Source organism: Echiichthys vipera (assembly GCF_963691815.1).
Source record: "Echiichthys vipera genome assembly, chromosome: 4".
NCBI classification, from domain to species: Eukaryota; Metazoa; Chordata; class Actinopteri; order Perciformes; family Trachinidae; genus Echiichthys; species Echiichthys vipera.
Genome location: NC_139829.1, coordinates 1,651,447 through 1,672,204, shown reverse-complemented (window position 1 = coordinate 1,672,204; position 20,758 = coordinate 1,651,447). Strand labels below are relative to the sequence as shown.

Sequence of the window (20,758 nt, the reverse complement as noted above, 5' to 3'; positions counted from 1 at the left end):
ACATATCAATTAACAAATACAAGTCCAGAAAAGCAGAGCTAAAACGAATTGTAAACACCCATCTGTTATACTCCACATTGTGATTTCTGTAACAGGGTGAGTTCATACATTTAGTAAATGTTCATATTGTACCTCACAGTTTTTGAGAGAAGACTGAACAATAAGGGTTGATAATACCATAATTTGATACAATAGTAATATATAAAAAACCTCAATACCTCTTTTGATACCATGGCAAAACATTAAAAAGAAAAAGTCCTTGGCACACAACATAAGATACTGTTTTCTCTTTCATTAATGCACAACCCTGCTCACATTGTTGGTTCAGAAAAAGGTCAGTGAACACACTTTAATCTGTGCAGTCTTGGGTTGAAAACCTAATCGTAGATCTGCTTTTTTTTATAGCTTCAGTACTTTCAAATGTGATATGTCCTTTGAAGCACATGCTATTGAAAATTATACTTTTGACAACCTTACTGGACAGAAGAAATGCGATGTAAAAAGCAATAACAACAACATACAGTAAGCATCGTGGTAAGCAACTTAACGTCCATAGTGATACTTGCAGTACATTAAAAACGAGCCTTAAATTAAGTGTTAAACCCGCCACAACAGACTTCTGCTGACCCCACTGTCGACTGCACTAACTTACTCCAATCATTCAGCACTCATTACCATGGAGTCAGCTAATCATCTTTCCGGGCAGCTGGCCAATTAGGAGATCCCATTTACACCTGGTGTTACATGAATGACTGTCCTCTATCCCACACTCAAATGAAAAGATCATTTGGTTTCTTGTAGAACTGTGGATCGCTTCGTAGCAGCTGACAGCAAACACAAGCATAAAATGAGGTGTACTAAAAATGTCCATAGCAACATTAATACAGGGGCTTTGGCATTTTCCCTGGGCTTCTAGTCTTTGTTGCTAAGTGGAAACTGGTATTCATCTTCTTATCTCCAGGTAAAACAACAAAACTCATTTCCCAAATCTTCCCCTTTGTTTGTTTCCTTTCTGTGTGTGTGTGTGTGTGTGTGTGTGTGTGTGTGTGTGTGTGTGTGTGTGTGTGTGTGTGTGTGTGTGTGTGTGTGTGTGTGTGTGTGTGTGTGTGTGTGTGTGTGTGTGTGTGTGTGTGTGTGTGTGTGTGTGTGTGTGTGTGTGTGTGTGTGTGTGTGTGTGTGTGTGTGTGTGTGTGTGTGTGTGTGTGTGTGTGTGTGTGTGTGTGTGTGTACAGTATATAAAAAAGCCGATCATTTACTGAGGTTACACATGATCCATTCCAGCTCTCCACGATCCCATTTTGATGACCTTACTTTTTGTTTTTGCCTCTCACTATTCTCTCTAAGGACTTTCTACTGAATTCCACTGATCTTGTTCACCCTATGAAAATTCCTTTCTGTTTGTTATGATGGCATTACTAGCAGCAGTGACGGCAGGTCCACCTGTTTTAATGTGGAAATGGAATACAATTAGCAATGAGGGTAGTTTTCGACCAACAGTTCAGGTCCCACCACAGTCCCACTTCTCTGGTCTCTAAAAGTGTTGTGGTGTTTAGTTGCTATCGTTCCACTCCATGACCTTGTTGTACTCCTGAATCTTCTGTTTGATATGAGAGAGCTTGTTCTTTAGGTATTCACACCTCTCCCTTTTCTCCAAATACGTTGGGTCCTGGCAAGAAAAACAGAAATAGATCAAATCAAAATTAGAGAACAGTAACTATTGTGTCAGAAGAGGAGATTTCAACAATGTTTTCTTCTATAGGATTCAAAAATGAACAGGAAGTGTAGAGGCCAGAGCTTTGAATGACTTCAGCACATCCCAACCCACAGGACATCACTAGTTTCTCACACTGCTCTGGTTTGATCTTGGTCCATTCTGACTCAGTCTCTTCCACACGTCACTAACTGGAGTGGGTTTCTTAGACATTACTTTGTTACCAAGGATTTTCCAGAGATTCTCTATGGGGTTTAGATCTGGACTCTGGACATTTCATTGTTTCATTATTCTGAGCTTCAGTGAACTGCTTCACCTGTTTTACAGTGTGACAGGAGGCATTGTCTTATATGAAAATTGCAGCTGATTTGGAGACAATTGCAGTGAAGGTATTGCATGTTGCTGAAGTAGGTTCAAATAAACATTTGCATTCACCCTGCCATGTAGCTGCACAAGAGGCCCAACTCCTGCTGCAGAAAACATCCCCAAACCATGACACTTCCTCCTCCAGAGTTAACTGACTTCTTTACACACTTTGGGTTCAGTCTTTCCCCAGTCCCACACCCAAAATAATGTTTCCATCAGACCCAAGTAAACTGAACGTCCTCTCATCACTGAAGTCACTCTGGACCAGTTCTCCTCTGTCCACACAACATGCTCCTTAGCAAAGGAAAGTCTAGCCTTTTTATTCTTTCTGCTGATGAGAGGTTTGGTCACTGCAGAGTGGGCTTTCACTCTAAAAAGTCTTAAACGATGAGACACTGTGTACAGAGACAGATCCTTTCCGTATTCAGCACTGAACTGGAGACCAACTCCAGCTGCAGTGTTGAACTGATTCCACATTGAGAGTCTTCTCATAATCCTGTGTTCTCGTGCACTTGTTTTACGTGAACGACCGGCCTTTTGAGGGACTTAAATTAATCTGTGTCCTTATAAAGTTTCAATCTTCTTGAAATCACAGGTATATATCAAGGTAAAATATCAAGGTATACTGTATATCAAGTATTGTCATTCAGCTAAAAAATATGGAGAAGTGACTTTTGGTCCATATTGCCCAGCACTAACAGTAGCAGAACATAAAACTAGAGAGGAATCCGTCAGGAAGGATGAGGAGAGAACAAGTGTCTGTGGCCACCACATCAAAACCATTCTCTTTTTGTGGGTTGTCTTACTTTTGCCTCTCTTTTGCAGCTGTTGTCACTTCTATTTGCACCAAAGCAGATGAGATTGATTCACAGATTCGCAGATTGATATCCCTGCAGTTTAACTCACTTGGTGTTATACTGTGACCTTTAAGTGTTCACTTCATTTTTTGAGCAGTATATAAAATGGCACCACAAGGCCTGAATATCAGATTATGCAGTAGAAATAACACCAGAGCATCTATCACACACAACACCTATTGTTTTAAGCTTAAAATATATATTTGTTCAGATTTTGGCACATCTACATCATGAAAGTCCTGTTTCTTTGGTTACCAGCATTTCCTGTTAGCAATGCACAGACAACAATCAGCACGATAACTTTGATACTGAAGGAGGTATCAAAGTGGAAGGGATATATTGTATATATATATATACAGTATATTTTGTTAACTGATTTTTTTCATTGCACAGGTGCATCAAGGTAAATCAAATGTTTATAGAAACAGAAATAACTTTCTAAAACCTGATCCAGAGCTTGGACTCTTGGCACAGAAACAGTCACTCAGTAAGTGACAGTGTTTGGATCAAAAATTTGCTTTTACGATACTTACAGCTTTCTTCTTCTGATATTCCATTAATATGCCACTGATCCGCTCCTTCTCCTGAAACAAAATTATAATATTACTGGATATAGTCAGTCATACTGTGTGCATGTGCGTGCGTGCATGCTTTTGTGGAGAGAAGAGGAGTGAGGGTGGTACCATTTGGCTGGAAGGCCGGGAGGGAAGGTTGTGCATCATCTCGTCCATCTCTTCAAACTTCTTGGCCATGGCCTGAACTTCAGCATGTAACTCTCTGTACTCAGCGTACTGGTCATTGAACACAGCCTTGTACTGGTCTCTCTCCTCTTCTGTGCGGATGCTGGAGTACTTTCTGTGGAAACAGAACAAGAGACAACACATTCAAACTACAAATGAATATGTCACAGTCAGTTGAAAAAAAAGCCCAACAACAACTGCTTCCCCCTTTTAATTCGGATCCAAAAAAGAGCAATAAAGTTCTACCAACACCTCAGAGCCAGTGAGCCCAGCTCCTACCACTACAAAGCCCTACAATGCCAAGAGGAGAGCAAAGGAGGGAGTCCCCTCAGCCAGCTGGTCCACAGGCTGAACTCCAACAGCACCGGGCACCAAGACCGGCCTCACACCATCCAGCCCCACCAAATTATAGCAAAAGAAAAAGACAATTACATCGACTATTGGACATCCACAACCAAAACCCAGAGCAAACTTCAATGCTATTTGGCCCTAAACTGAGCTCTGTAACTGAGCCCAGACTGAGGAAAACGTTGACCATGTACAGACTCAGCGACCACAGTCTGGCTTTAGAGAGCGGCAGACACAGACAGACCTGGCTATCCAGAGAGGAACGGCTGTGTCGCTTCTGTCCACACAGACAGGTGGAGACAGAGCAACACTTCCTGTTGTACTGCGACACATGATCTCAGAACCCTGATATACACTAAAATCACAGGTTCAACCCCAGACTTCCCCAAACTATCCGACCAAGAAAAACTACAACATTTACTGGGAGAAAAAAGTGGCACTGCTGTAGATGCAGCGAGATATGTGAACGCCTGCCACAGGAGAAGAGACGACCTGCACAACAACACCTGACATGATTTCCTCCACATGAGTTGACCTGCACACTGATATGCTGCTTATTATTGTTATCATCATTATTATTATTATTATTGTTGTTATTGTTATCATCATCATTATTATTATTATTGTTATTATTATTATTATCATCATCATCATTGTTACTTTTTTCTGTAATTCTGTACGCTTTGGCAATATTGTGAACCACAGTCATGCCAATAAAGCTTGTTGAAATTGAATTGAAATAGAGGGAGAGAGAGAGAGAGAGAGAGAGAGAGAGAGAGAGAGAGAGAGAGAGAGAGAGGAGAGAGAGAGAGAGAGAGAGAGAGAGAGAGAGAGAGAGAGAGAGAGAGAGAGAGAGAGAGAGAGAGAGAGAGAGAGAGAGAGAGAGAGAAGGGTGGGGGGAGAGAAAAAACTGGGAAAATATATATATTTTTTATGCGTTATCATTTCAGGTTTTGCAGCAAAAGCCAGATTAACATCAATAACTGGGAGGGATCTGAAAGTGTTCTCTAATTTTGCTCACTGTTTTTTTTCCCCCAAATAAAGTTTTTTGTTGAAGTGGGTAATTTAAAAAACATTCTAGTACAGCAGTGGTATAGCCACAGCGGATATTCTATTTAATTCTGAACAGAAAAAAAAAAAAGTGTTTCAGAATAAATCAAGTATTAATACTTTTTTATTAAAAACTTGTTCCCTTATTTTGAACCTTCAAGGTTGCGATGGGACTACACAATGCTACAAAGTTATACTCACGCCACATAGTCAGCTATGACGACAGGTTTGGGGATGTGTCCAGCTGGTATGTGACCTCTGAGGATCTCTGGCTCAAGCGCTATCAGAGGAGCGGTTGCAGAGTTGTAAGGAGTGTCCATGATGTCTGGCTGGAGAGTGGGGAGAGGAGTCTGCTCTGAGGCCCTGGAGGCTGGACCCAGCTACAGCAGATAAACATGATATGCATTCAGTTCATGTAAACTGTGTTCAATCTGGTGTCTGCTGGAACATTGAAAAATAAATCTTGTGTACTTACTACAGACAGAGGGAGTGATGATCCAATAGTTTTCATCTAGGTTTAGGGGAAGAAGAGATGGGGAAAGATTCACTAGATGTTCAATGACGTGTTAATAGTCTTCTTTTTCCTAGTGGGGCTGCATGAACAGTCTTTTGATGAGTTAAACAAATTCAGCTAAATGTCCCAGATACTGCTCTGCATGCTTAATAGAAGATTGTATTCCCAGAGAACAGCAGCGTACTCCTTGCAGATGAGACAGGAAGCATTTACAGTGCTTAATGTTAAATGTGTATTCATGTTCTGTTCGTTACAGACAGGCTGTCACCCCGCTCCAGTACGGTGTGTGTGGGGAGAGAGAGAGAGAGAGCGCGAGAGAGAGAGAGAGGTGGTGGTGGTGGGGGGGGGGGGGGGGGGGGGGGTAGAGAGAACATGCAGCAAGATAGATAGTGATCCCAATTATTCAACTTTGGACTTGCATGACAAAATGTTTGCATGAGCAAAGCCAATGATAAAATCCACAATTTTCAGAGACGATGTCCCTCTGCCCTGCTCCTTTTCTCTGCTGTAACTAACTACTGTATGTAAACATTGGTTTTGCCCATGCGAACACTTGATCATTCCGGGCAGACAGTAGTGTTCAGAAACATCAAGAGACCACAGTGGAGTTGTTCGACTAAAGCTGGATTATTATTTTTATTATTTACTATCGTCACCGTGGGTTAGAATAAGAAATAAAAGATATGGAGACTCCATTCACTGAACGGGACGGTGTACTTAATTTCTTCAGTCAGACAAACTCACATCGCCAACACTTCCCCTCTGTCCCCTTCAAAATAAAAGCACCCAAGAGGAACTGAGGTACATTATTAATAAGGTGTATTACACCGCTGTTTTGTCACGTTGTTTGGAATAACATAATATCTCCATGTATCTTGAGACATCAGCTGTTGTGTGATGTTAGTTTACCCCCCAGTCTAGCAGTCCTGGCCTACATAACCAGATAATGTCGTTTGAACAGCAACACCAAAATGTCCAATCAGGGCCACTTGTAACTAGTATGTAATGCTTTGGTTATATATCATACCAATGAACCTTTTATTAAAGTTTGTTTGTATGTTAGTTAACTTGCAAACTATCTTGTATGTTGCCAATGTTGCTAATTCATGTCAAAAACAGTAGCTAACGTACAAAACTTTAATAAAAGGTTTATAAATATAATAAATAACCAAAGTAATACATACTAGTTACATGTGGCCCTAATGGGACATTTTGGTTACAACAGCTGATGTCTCAAGATACATGGAGACATAACGTTAATCCAGACAATGTGACACAACAGCGCTGTAATACACCGTATTAATAATGTATCCCAGTTTCCTGAGTGCTTTTATTTTGAAGGTGACAGATTGGAAGTGTTGGCGATAGGAGTTTGTCTGACTTGAGAGGAGTGAAGAAATAAAGTACACCGTCCCGTTCAGTGAATGGAGTCTCCGTATCTTTCCTTTCTTACCCTACCCAAGTACAGGCGACTATAACCTACGGTCACAACAGTAAATAACAAAAAATAATAATCCAGCTTTAGTCGAACAACTCCACTGCGGTCTGGTGATGTTTCTGAATGCTTCCGGGATGTAGCTGTAATACTTCTTTTAACGAGCTGATTGGAGACAAAACAGCCAATCTGAATTGAGACAGATTGACTTCAGAATTCATTGACTAAATACGTGCTAGAAAGCCTTCATCTTTTGTTCAGAATCAGCTACTTATCACAGGTAACCAGTGCAACCTCCTTCTCATTCATCCCCAGAGCGCTTTACACAGTCGGACGCTCAGCTTCTACTGACTTCAGTGGGGAAGCGTAGAGCGGGTTGTTCCACTGCAGCCAAACTAGACGCTCAATGGATAAATGCTGGGCTTTGTCCCGCCCATCGGACGCTCAGCGTCTCTGAGGGTCAATGGGACAGTGGTCTGGCCCGGACGCTCGGCTTCTGCATGATGATCAGATGAGCTGTCTGAGGTGGAATCCTTTTTTGATTGACAGCTAAATGAACGAATCAGCGATCTTGAAGAATAATCATCCAGCGGGGCATTTTCTAAGTTTTTCATTCCGTTGTTCTGAACTGATCCAGGGACTTTACCGATACCCAGAGACTTTGTCTTTGTTGAAAACGACTAGCGTTGTGTTTGGCGACTCTGTTCTGTCACTCTGCGTTTCTTTCCCCAACAAGCAGCAGCAGCTGCGGAGCTTCTCCCCCCGTAACCTGGCGCAGCAGCTCCAGCTGGGCCAAGGCCGTTTAAGCAGCCTAGCTCAAGTCCCTGGAAAAGACACCTAGTTGGTACGACAAGGTCACAGATCATTTTCTTGAAAAGGAATGAAGGGTAGAATTTACTAACCGTGGCTCGAGTGCTCCTGCCGACCGCCCTATTTGTTGAAAAAGCAAATGCACGGAGCAAGATATGGAAGTATATCAGTGGATTTAAGATAAAAAAGTAATTAAAATAAAAATATTTCGAAAAATAGTCCGATTTTTTTTAGAAGTGCAAGAGAAATATTTTATAGTTCTTAATGATGAGTAAAGTTGTTTTCGTTCATGGATGTTGTCTGATTGGTGACGTATTTACGCCCCGGGGCGCAAAAATCTTTGCTGACAGAGCATGGATTAGTACATGTATGACTGATTTAAAGCACTTTTCAGAAAAGGCAAAGAAGCATGAGCAAACTGGGATCCACATGCAATATGCACTGTGACTAACCATGTTTGGGAGAATTAACATTTCATCTGAGCTTGATGAAGGCTACGGGGTAGGGATCAGTAAACACAATGAGGAGGTTGACAAAAAGTCGCACATTCCATCACCAATAATATACTGTGTTAAGGTCTGTGGTGCATTTGAACTTGCCCTGCGGCCATGATGAAAGTGAAAGCTCAGAAAATCCTGGTGTTTGTAGAGGATTGGTGGATTTTGTAGCATCACTGGATGCGGTTCTACATGAGCACCTGCAGACTGCCACTGTGTTTAAGGGTACATCCAAGACTGTACAGAATGAACTCCTTGACTGCATGCTGTCAGTTTTGAGAAAGTTCATCATTGCAGAAATTAGGAGTGCAGACTTTGTCTCCATCTAGACTGATGAAACAATGGACATTTCCACTCAGTGTCAGCTGGTACTTGTGATCCGCTACAACGACAAAGCCTATCATGTCCAAGAGAGTTTTTTTGAGTTCATACCTCTCCAAAGTGCCACAGCTGATTCCATCGCAACAGCACTTCAGGATAGGTTGGGCTTCTTTCGCCCTGATGACCAGGAGAGCAAGCCCATCGCTCAAGCATGTGATGGTGCAAGTGTCATGAGAGGAGCCACAAGTGGTGTGAAGAAGAAAGTCCAGGATGTCTATGTTAATGCACACTATGTCCACTGTTATGCTCACCAACATAACCTCATCATGCAGCAAGTGACTTCCCATATCCCAAAAGTGAGTCATTTCTTCTCAGACCTGGCTGGATTCTCTGACTTTTTTTTCAAGATCTCCAAAGAGAACCAGCGTGCTTGATAGAGTGGTGGCCCACAGACTCCCAAGAGTAAGCACAGTGAGGTGGTACTTCCCCAGCCGAGCTGTGAACACTATCTTTGAGCACACCTGGAGAAGACCTGCTCCAATGAAACCATCAGGGACAGGAGAGTTTGATCCAGTCACTGTGAGAGAAGCTGGAGGCTTTGTGAGACTGCTGGAGGATGATACTTTCAGCTTCTTCCTGAAACTGTTCCATATCATCATGTCTCATGTGGACATTCTCTACAGCCAGCTCCAGAAGCGGACCGTGAACTCAGTTCAGGGAATCATGCAGCAGTTCACAGACAGCATACAAAAGATCAGGTAAATTAATGTTCTGTTTAATATTACTGATATTGTGTTATTATACTTGAACCATTTCTTGTTATTTTACCTGGTGACTAAAGATGAACTTCTCTCTTCTGGTTCTGTTCAGAGATTCCCTCCTTACTCTCTGTGGAGAACACAGTGGCAGTCTATCTCAGCCGCACACTGGGCCTAGTTGAAGGACAGGCAGACAGATTCCAGCAGTACCACAGCCAGTTCCCTGAAGCAGCACTGAACACCACCGTGGAGGCTTATCCACTGCTGCACAAGAGCAAGCGGAACACTGAACTGGCTCTCATCTACAGCAATGATGAGTTGAAGAGCTGCAGTGGTACTGTGGCTCTGAACCAGCTCTTCATGGGGAACAATCTTCAGGACACATTCTTAGAGACTGTGGCTCTGCTTAAGATCCTCATCACAACTCCAATGACTACGGCTGAATCAAAGAGGTGCTTTTCAACACTGAAGAGAATCAAGACCCTTCTCAGGAACACAATGTCACAGGATCATCTCAATGTGTTGGCCATGCTCTCTATGGAGAAGCATCTTGCCAAAACCATCCCTGACTTTAACCACAGAGTCATTGAGAATTTCACTTCTCTCAAGGACAGAAGGGCAACATTTATGGACAAAAAGTAGAACACTTCATGAAATTATAATGTTGCTTTTGTTGTTTTCATTCATGTAAATACACTGGTGTGATACCTTAGTACATGTTCGCTTGCTTTTTGGTATAAGGTATGTCTATTATGGAGTTATAGCCCCCCCTGGAGAAAATCCACCAGCCGCCACTGTAGTATATCACATACATTGCCGACAGTAAAGGTAAGCCCACGAACACAACAAAGCCCATGTCAAGAGTTGGTTCTGTCATTACCCTCCTCTCTCCCTTTTGTTTGAGTTTTTCTCCCTCTGTCTGTTTTTCCCTGCATGTGTCTCTCCTTGGTGTTTTGGTTTGTCCAGGTCCGGAAGGCGTGGCCTTACCCAGCTGCAGCCTGTTACGCTGATCATCTGAAGAGTATAAAGACCCATTGTTATCCTTCCCTTGGTAAACTCTTTGTCGGATTGGCTCCCGTTACTCGTTTGTTTCATTTGTCGTTTTGGTTTTTGCGCTCCTCGTTTTTTATTTATCCAAACGTTGTTTGCTGTATTAATCGTTGTTCTCTTTGTTTCTCCGTAGTTTCCCGCATTCCTGTTTCCTCGTCCTGTTCCCTGATTGTCCGTCGTTTCCTCATCCTGTTTTCCCCGACCGTCTAGTTTTCAGTATATCTGTCTTCCCTGTCGTTATTTTACGTTTGTTTATCGTTTAAATTAAACTTTTTGTTTTGTACTTTTACCCCGTGTCTGTGTCATCATTTGGGTCCAGTTTCCCAGTGTTATTTCCCCGCACCGTTCATGACAGCCCACACATGTCTAGTTGAAAGGATTATCAATGACGTGTGAGTGTTAGGGATGTCACGAGAACTGATACTTGCTCCGTAAGTTTGGGTGCTGTGTCTCTTCCTGAACTAATGGGGGCAGTATAGAGTGTTCCAGTCAGACTTGAGAGTGATAGACCAACAAAAAGTAACACATAATTGTGAAGTAAAACTAAAATTATACATTGTTTACAAAAATTTAGGCTGTAGGTGCAACCGGCATCCCAAAGATGATTGTTCATTTCTGGATTAACGTGAACTTTCAGTTTGATTATGAGAAGGCCTCTGCCTTCTCAAACAAAAGGAAAGACTAGGCCCAAAGCCTGGGAGCCTTTGTCCCCGAGTGCATGGTCACAGAAAAAGCCTGCCATACACTCTCCCCAACAGGTCACATCCAGGTGTGAATTCTCCAAGGGACCCCCAAACAGTTCATTGGCTGACCTGACCTCTGGTGATGACATCATCAGTGTCTATAAAACTGTAGGACACTTCCTGCTCTTTCTTCTCCCTTGGCCTCTCTTCCTTGGAATCTCCACACTCAACTCAACAATCTCCTGCTGGATCCAGGGACCAGCTGCCCGCTGTCCCTCGGCCCTGAAAATGGCCTGTATCGAGTAGGATACTCAGCCAGGTTAACCAACCGGATACCAACTCAACTGAGCAGAACAAAGAGCGATCTGAGTCCTCTTCTGTCTAAGAGCAACAACCAAGACAAGAACCTTTCTTCAACCAGGCTCCTTCACAAGGACCAGGCACTGGCATCGAAGCAACGCAACTTATCTTTCCCATCTCATGAACTGGAAATGAATCACCAACTGGGCATTACTACACGTCATAGGACTGTATGAACGGCTAGATAGAACTGTTATCATGTTGTTACCTGAATTAGAACTTCTGAGGTCTTCAGCCTGCTGGCTTTTGTGTAACTTAAATCTTCACAGCATCTCTGCAGGGGTCCAAGCCCCACACCTCTCCTCTTTGTCTCTCATACACACACACACACACACACGCACACACTTACGCACGCACACACTTTACACGGTTTAGTTAGTTTATTGTGTTTTGTTTGTTGCATTTATTAATTTGTTAATAGATGTTTGTGTTTACCATATCTCTGTTTATTTAATATTACACAAAGATGAATGAGCCAGCCTCTACTAAGAAAATAACTTTTAAATCCTTCAATTGATTAAATATATACTGTTAAATATATTTAATGAGACTTTTATATTAATTGTCACTCCATCTATGACAGTGGTGCCCAGAGGAACTCTGGTTTAACTAGAGTCAATTTTATTATTATCTTTGATAATTATTGGTGATAACTAATATTTACTTGATTAACGATAAGTTTATTGAGAATACTTAATCTCATAATCTGAACGTGAGTCAAGGCCCTACATTTAATTGGTTCTCTGTGTGAAGTTTTTAATAAATTAAAGTTATTAATTATTATTATTATTTTTTTGTAATTTTTCTTTATTCATTTTCTTTTTCAAATATTTAATTTGATAGTCACACTTTTGATTCAATTAATCCTAAAGTACCAACAAAGCAAATAAAAATCTGAAAAGTGTGGCGTGCATTTGTATTCAGCCCCCTCTACTCTGATACCCCTAAATAAAATGCAGTGCAATCAGTTGCCTTCAGAAGTCACCTAATTAGTTAAGAGTTCACCTGTGTGTAATTTAGCATCATTATAAATACAACTGTTCTGTGAAGGCCTCAGTGCTTTGTTAGAGAACACAAGTCAACAAAGAGCATCATGAAGACCAAGGAACTCTCCAGACAGGTCAGGGAAAAAGTTGTGGAGAAGTTTAAAGCAGGGTTAGGTTATAAAAGAATATCCAAATTTTGACATCTTAAGGAGCACTGTTCAACTGCTAACCTACCAAGACATGGCCATCCACATAAACTGACAGACCGAGCGAGGAGAGCACTGGTGAGAGAAGCTGCCAACAGGCCCATGGTCACTCTGGAGGAGTTGCAGAAATCCACAAATCCACTCAGATGGGAGAATCTGTCCACAGGACAACTATAAGTTGTGTACTCCACAAATCTGGTCTTTATGGAAGAGTAGCAAGAAGAAAGCCATTGTTGAAAAACAGACATAAAGAAGTCCCATTTTCAAATTGCCACAAGCCATGTGTGGGACACAGCAAACATTTGGTAGAGGGTGCTCTGGTCAGATGAGACCAAAGTTGAACTTTTGGGCTGAATGCAAAGCGCTATGTGTGGAGAAAAAGTAACACTGCTCATCACCCTGAACACACCATCCCCACTGTGAAACATGGTGGTGGCAGCCTCATGCTGTGGGGATGCTTTTCTTGAGCAGGGACAGGGAAGCTGCTCAGAGTTGATGGGAGCCAAGTACAGGGCAATCCTGGAAGAAAACCTGTTGGATGCTGCAAAAGACTTGAGACTGGGAAGGAGATTCACCTTCCAGCATGACAATGACCCTAAACATACAGCCAGAGGCACAATGGAATGGTTTAGATCAAAGAATATTCATGTGTTAGTTTGGTAAGGAATAGTGAAGACATTGGGCCTCATTTATCAAACTTGCGTGAAAACTGGCGCAGATCTGAGCGCAGAATTGGTCGTATGACAGGACCCACGTGTGATTTATGAAACATTCGTATCGGACCAATCTTAGCGTATGAATGAGCGGGCCTTGATAAATGCGGCGGTTGAATTTGATCGTCATTAACATGTTACGCCCTTAAATATTCCTGGTTCGGAGGCCTCGCCCACTGAGGTCAAACATGTAGAGAAGGAACGCTGGGAAGAAAATAAACTTTTCCGACACACAGATCGGCATCCTGACATCCGAGATGGAGCAAAATAAAGATGTGCTTTTTGTCAGTCTTAAGAGTGGAATAAAAGGGCCCATAAAAACGCTGTATGGAAAAAAATAATGGAGGGAGTCAAACCGAAGCAGCGCTCCACTGAGACGCGAGTGCGCCTGTGCGCACTGTTGGACAGGTGTGCCGTATTCAGCACCCCTGCCGTGAAATGCACCCCCTCGCATTATAGGTGATATTCAAAAGATCCATTTAATTCATTTTATAATTATGGCTGCAGTTTATTTCCACAGAATATAAAAAAGGTGTTGTTTTGTGTTCGCTTTTATCCAAGTTTGTGACTTTAAACTCTTTTAAATAGTTTAAAGACTGTAAGTAACCAATGTTCTGACCGTTGTGGGTTACCTGTATATAAACAACTCCTATAGGTGGAAACAACAGCCTTCTGATCCAGAATATCACCTATAATGCGAGGGGTGCATTTCACGGCCGGGGTGCTGAGTACAGCACAACACTGGCGTTACCGGTGGGTTATTAGGTATTCCGTAAGAGGATAACCTTTGTCACCTAGAACCATACCAAGATGTTAATCATCTGATACCTTGTTTGATTTAATGCAATTTATCGAGGGTAGCCACTTACCAAGGAGATGACTTTGGCTCTGCAGTGCGTCTTGCTGCAGCCGCGCGCCAACATATTCATTCATTAATTCAATGTCGGGGTCGCGGGGGGCTGGAGCCGAGCTGTTTTGATATTTAAAAGAATTGCGTGTGTTCCCCACCACGTTTAAAAGCGATAGCTTGGCATCACACATCACCTGTACATTTATCGAGTGGTAGTTTTGGCGATTGATGAATGCGTAATCATTCATGGATGGTGCCTTCAGGCGCATGTGAGTACAATAAATCGCTCCAACCACAATTTTTATGTTTTTTTTTATTCGTTTTAAGAATCCGTTTTGATCTGTTCTTAATATGTGACTGCTTATGCCTAATAACAGCTGAGGTTCGTTCATTTTTTTCAGCCAGATTTTGCTGTGCTGCACCGCAAATACACAGGCTCAAATTTGCGTTCACGATCTCAGACCAGCCGTGAGATTTGATCGTAGCTCTCGCTCACGTCCAAATTGATAAATGCCGACGTTTGCCAGGAAATGGTCGTACGCACGTTTTTCTGCCGTACGTTCGTTTGATAAATGAGGCCCACTGTGTCCTGAGAAAAAAAATCACTTTGTCACTTTATATCACTTTTTACCATCACTACATCACTTTATTTAGTTGCACTGTAACTTATTTCAGTAAGAAATGCTGCTACACTTTACTGTACTTTACTGTAACTTAGTTCAGTAAGAAATGCTTCTAAACGTTTAACACGGTTATCACTTATTTAGTTTGTATTTATTTTATTTCAATATGCCACTAAACTGCACGGTGCGTATTGTTGTATATACCTACGTTTAACCACAATGTCCGTTGCACTCTGTCACATCTACTTAATTGTTTGATTTATTTTATGTTAGCTTTCTTTTGATTTGATTTATGTTAGCTTATTGTCACTCTGATCCTTTCCCACCTTTGTATTGAAACTGTTGCACAATAATTTCCCTCGGGATAAATAAGTCCAGACCTAAATCCCGTTGAGCATCTGTGTCAAGACTTGAAAGTTTCTGTTCACAGTTGCTCTCAATCCAATCTGACTGAGCTTGAGCTATTTTGCAAAGAAGAATGGGCAAAAATGTCAGTCTCTAGATGTGCAAAGCTGGTAGAGACATACCCCAAAAGACTTGCAGCTGTAATTGCAGCTCTCCAAAGCATTGACACAGGGGGGCTGAATACAAATGCACACCACACTTTTCAGATTTTTATTTGCTTAAATTTTTGTAAACCATGTATCATATGTGTTCCATCTAACAATTATGTGTTACTTTGTGTTGGTCTATCACAGAAAATCTCAATAAAATAAGTTCAAGTTTGTGGTTGTGAAGTGACAAAATGTGAAAAATACTTTTTCAAGGCACTGTACGCGCAATAGGTTTAACGCACGCCTCTTTACATTTCAGTCCGTCTTATCAATTAAATACTTTTGCAAATGTTTTCCAACATTTTTATTTTAATCTTTTAACATCAACTACATGCCACCACCACGCAGTCCGAAAAAATTACGCATCTACTGTTAGGGCGCACTCACACTGTCCTTCCGCACCGGGCCAAAACAGGTTTTTCGGCTAAAGCCTAGTGCGTTTGACCAGTGTGAGTGCAACCGCTCCACGCATAGCTGCGGCCAGCTGGCAGTCCACGGCCCGTCTGAGAGAGGTGGGCTTTTGTAGAGAGCGTTTGCACATGTATGAGCACGAGCGTGCGCACGTGTACGAGCACAAGCACGAGCACGAGCACGAGGCCTACGGCAGTTCTGATGTCATTTATGTGCCTGTGGCAGCAAAAGGTTTACGTTGGTGTGATGCGGAGGTGGAGTGTTTATTGCAGATTTGGTCGGATAAAAATATTGAAAAGCAGTCGGACAAGACGCACAAAAACTCTGAGATTTATGGAAAGATTTGTAAACAAAGCGACGCATTGCGATGACGTCATCAATGCGTGTGACGTGTTACGACGTGATGACGTATAGGGAGGCAAGAAGCATTGGCCATGGCCCAGGCAGTGTGAGTACAAACGGGCTGGCAAGCGGGGGGAGAGGGAGGGGGGGGGGGGGGGGTACAAGTACCCTAAAGCCCGAGGTGCGGTGCGGAAGGACAGTGTGAGTGCGCCCTTAGTAATTAGGTGTGTGTGCGTGTGTGCGTGCGTGCATGCGTGAATTGGCATAGAGAATTTACTGGTTTTGTTACGAACTACTGAATTTTTGGTATCTTGACATCACGTGTGTGTGTGTGTGTGTGTGTGCGTGTGCGTGTGTGTCACACACCTCATGTGCCAGCCCCTCCTTCCTGATCCTGGCTGCTTCGTGCCTCCACAGCTTCAAACACACTCCTGCACTAATGAAGTAGAGTACCATGGTGATGAAGAGAAAGACGATGGCTGCTGTCTGGCCAGCCTCGGTCCGACAAAACGCCCCATTTATTCCGTTATTAAAGACTGGTATGTTGCATAGCCCCCCTCTAGTGGTGTCCCTTACATACACTATCCCTGCTGCTAAAAAGAGCACTGCTAAGAGTAGGTTGATGGAGCACTCTGTGAGCGGCCACCATGAAGAGTCCAGAAGGATGGCTCTGTAGTACATGGACATACCAAGAACGACCAGAATAACAGTCATTATCCATGCTAGGCCTGCCACCACCAGAACAAAAGGTGTCTTTGGGCCTGTGTAGTAACTGCCCCCATGTCCATATGCACCAGCACCTCCACCGAGCCCCCCAAACAGCTGCGGCTGGGAGTATCCATACATATTGAACCACTCATTGTCCTTATGAACATAGGCACAGACGCAGGCGAATACAGCAGCTCCTAGCAGCAGCTGCACACAGCCCAGGATCCTCAGCAGGCCAGCCCAAGATTTCATATACGCATAGCGCTGGTGGTACTCCTCCACCCGCTCATGGTAGGTCAAGGCTGAGAGATTGGTGGGTACTGCAGATACAGAGTCAAGGGCTTCAGCACCCAGAAGCAGCCTGTCTCGCTCCTTCTGAGAGGTGTAGCTGCCCCCAGAGCCGCCATAGGTGTCACGGTAGGACCCCAGAAGGGACGGAGATGGAGGGGGTGAGCAGGGGACTCCTTCTGTGGTGTGGCAGTTGCCGCTCTTACTGGACGACAGGGTAGGGGAGGAAGGTGCAGATAGAGGTGGTGCAGGAGGGGGAATGGCCCAGCCCTTGCTGCCACGGTTACTGCTGTTGCCACGAAAGAAGTTCTTGACAGAGTCAGGGATGAAGCGGTGGACTGGCTTAATGTCCATGACGTCACTGTCAGCCTCCATTGGCTCATCATTGCTGGGGGAGTAAAAGGACTCAGGCCCAACCGCTGGCTGTTCGGGTAGAGGGGGAGGGGGAAGGGGGTCTAAACTTACAGCTGGCACTGTTCCATGCAAATGCTCTGGGGGTGAAGGAAGATCTGTTTCCGGCCATAAGGACCCCACAGGGACCTGGTCATAGTGTGGGATCTCCCGCACTCGGTTGAACCTGGTGACGGAACCAACTCCTCTTGAAGACATTGGGACCAGGACTCTGTGTTTGCTGCAGAGAGAAAGAAAGTGGATTAAAACCATCTACTGTCAACAGATGGACCTACAGTGGCTTTAAATGATGATTCCTATGTATATTAACTTGTGTCTTATAGTTATAGCTTTTCAAAACTTTAATTTATTTTGGTTATGATAACATTGTACTCACAAACGTGATTACTGAGATCTCAGCAGCAATATATCTTTCTTGCAAGAGATTGGCTTTGTTTTGGTTTCCATTGCTAATTTTCTTTAATTTCATCCATGAGAACCAGAGGGGCAAAAGTTACAATTTGGGCTAATATCAGATATATCAAATGGAAGCTCTTGACGAATTCTTTCTAGTGCCAAAAAAGATCATGCAAATTCAGATCCAACCCTGAGTTATTCATCAAAAACCAAAAGACCTACCACTGAAGTAACTGAACTGATTTTAAATATAGTTGGGGAAAATATATTTTAGGGCAGAACGGTGGTGTAGTGGTCTGGGATAAGCGGTTGCAGATCATGGATGTAAAATATATTTTAGCATAATCTTGAATAAAACAACCAGATTTCATGCAAGTGCATCAGAAACTCTATGCTATTCCTCCATCACATGTACATAGCACACGTCCCCTACATGCACTGTGCATTTTTCCATCAAATGTACAGATGATTTCTAGAACCCTGGACTTCAAGGCTACATTTTGGAGCCCAGAGCACAAGATTGAAGCCACACATTTGAGCCCGTGGACTACATAAAGTGAAGTAAGTTTTGATGATATTATGGGGTAAATATATTTGATGTATCGTATTACTGTTAATATCAATTTGGAATATTTCCAAAATTCCCCAGTTAACTTCCCATGGAGAGTTTCTGGAAAGTTTCCATTAATTTACAGGAAAATGTCCGCCCCTTTGCAACCCTAGCTATGATTAATATTTTGTTTAATGAGTATTTCCCACATATAAAGCAAAAACTATACTCTTTCTCCTTCATTGAAAAATTTTGCATTCTGCCTCACCCCACCCTCCCGCACGTACTTGCAGTAGCTGAGACTCTTCAGTAACTACTAGAACTACGTTCTACTGTAGCTTCTAGGTTGATGAGCAGTCCCAAGGTTTAAAGAGAAGCCCCGCAAATGGCTAATCAAGATGACTAATAACATGGGAGGGAGAGAATGGGAGAGAATCAGCCATTGGGACAGCTTCAAACAGGAGGCGGCGGAGGAGCCCTCCTGGAGCCCCAAAGGTGGATGGACGAACACGGAGCCCGAGCTGCCGGCACATGGACAATCTGCAACTAAGTTAAAGTTGCATTGTCAATCAGACCCAGACACAGATGAGGAATCCGTTGTCACTAAAATGGTGGACTAACAGACGTATCAGAATGCTAAATGTAGTTAGCATCTTTTCTTAGTTTCTGTTGTTTGTTAGCTTGTAACTGTCAGTGGCTGAAAGCTATGATGGCAGTGTGTTTTCTCTCTGTACTGACAGTTCACTCTGAGCTGGAGGTGTCACCTTTCTTTATCTGTGTTGTTTTAAAGTTTGTCCCCCGTCAAACAGTGTTTCACATATTACATTACATTACAGACAGTAATTGGTTAATGGATTAGTCATGTAATAACTAAGGCTGCCGTGATGCGTTTGAATTTCAAATTGCAGAGAAGTGCAATTCTCATCCTATGGAAATTATTTTAAATACCAAAAACTGACGTGAAAATTGCACATGAACACCCCCTCACGTGGTAATTTCCACTGGGGAGCTTGAAGAATATTTTGATACACGAGTTGCCAGGTTGAGACAACCTTTGAGCTTTTCAACCTCGCAAAGCGCATCTCAAGAGTCATCAATTGTGAGCATACACGCTTTTATACGTTTTCTGCTGCTGTTAGCGGATAGTTTTGGAGCCTATACAATGTTGTGGCATAGACAATTTCAATATCATGTGTTAACACTTCCTGTCATTTTAAAAAAATACCGTTATTGTTTGGTTTACCTACCCAGAGCAGATGCTAGCTAGCAGGTCTGGATCTGTGGGTCCGCAATGTTTCCTTTAACTAAAGGACCATTTTTTCTATAGCACATGAAGGCAGCATAACATTTGAGCCAATTGATAAGGCCGTCCAAACAAGCTCCTGTTGGCCAGTCCTGCTCATGTAGGGCTACTGCCCTGCATGTTTTAGGTTTCCCCCTACTCTAACTCGAACACAATTGGAAACAAAACAACTAGTCCAAACATTAAGTGAAGTTGTAAAAAAACAAACTGTTTTATGTGTTAATGTTAGCATGCATTTAATAAATCAGAAATCCCGTACAAACACTGGTAGAAAGCAGAAAACGCCCCTGCGTTGAGCCACCCCCCATGTAAACGTTAAGAATTGAATACAAATCAAGAAGAACAAAGGACTCCAGTTAGCAGAGAAATACAACAGAGAATAGGCTTCCTATATAGTTCAAGTTAACATCTCTATTCATGTCATTAAAGCGAAATGATACGACTGATTGGATATGTGGACGCGGACTCACCTGTTCCGTCTTCTCCGTCTGTTTTCCTCAGTCAAACAGGGAGCAGCGTCATCCTGTCCATCACCTTCTGTTCCCCACTCTCACACTGACCTCAGCTCAGTCAACACTTTGAACTACGGCTTCACTCACGTCAATTAGCGGGAAAGAAAACCGATCCCAGATCCCGTGCGCGGTGAAACTCACCTGGCCGGTCTGACCGGCCTAATGATGCGTTCACTGCCTCTACTTACACCCGATTTCGCAACTTCTGAGCCTTAATATAATGGAGCCTTCATGACCTATGGGAAATATGGTAAATACCAAAAATACGACATGAAATTTGCACATGAACACCCCCTCACGTGGTAATTTCCACTGGGAAGCTCGTAGAATATTTTGAGACATGAGTTGCCGAGATGAGACAACCTTTGAGCTTTTCAACCTCGCAAAGCGCATCTCAAGAGTCAT

At 42.8% G+C, this 20,758-nt stretch overlaps 1 protein-coding gene across 1 annotated transcript; it reads right to left on the bottom strand.

Moving 5' to 3' along the window:
• Window positions 1-1,135: 1,135 nt before the first annotated feature.
• marveld2b (MARVEL domain containing 2b) lies at window positions 1,136-20,381 on the bottom strand. Its single transcript, XM_083912570.1, has 7 exons — window positions 20,312-20,381; window positions 16,552-17,812; window positions 5,548-5,583; window positions 5,274-5,452; window positions 3,618-3,789; window positions 3,468-3,518; window positions 1,136-1,666 (listed from the first exon to the last, which is right to left on the bottom strand). The coding sequence occupies exons 2-7, from the start codon at window positions 17,788-17,790 to the stop codon at window positions 1,550-1,552; spliced, it is 1,794 nt and encodes a 597-aa protein (XP_083768696.1). The 5' UTR covers window positions 17,791-17,812; window positions 20,312-20,381; the 3' UTR covers window positions 1,136-1,549.
• Window positions 20,382-20,758: the final 377 nt, after the last annotated feature.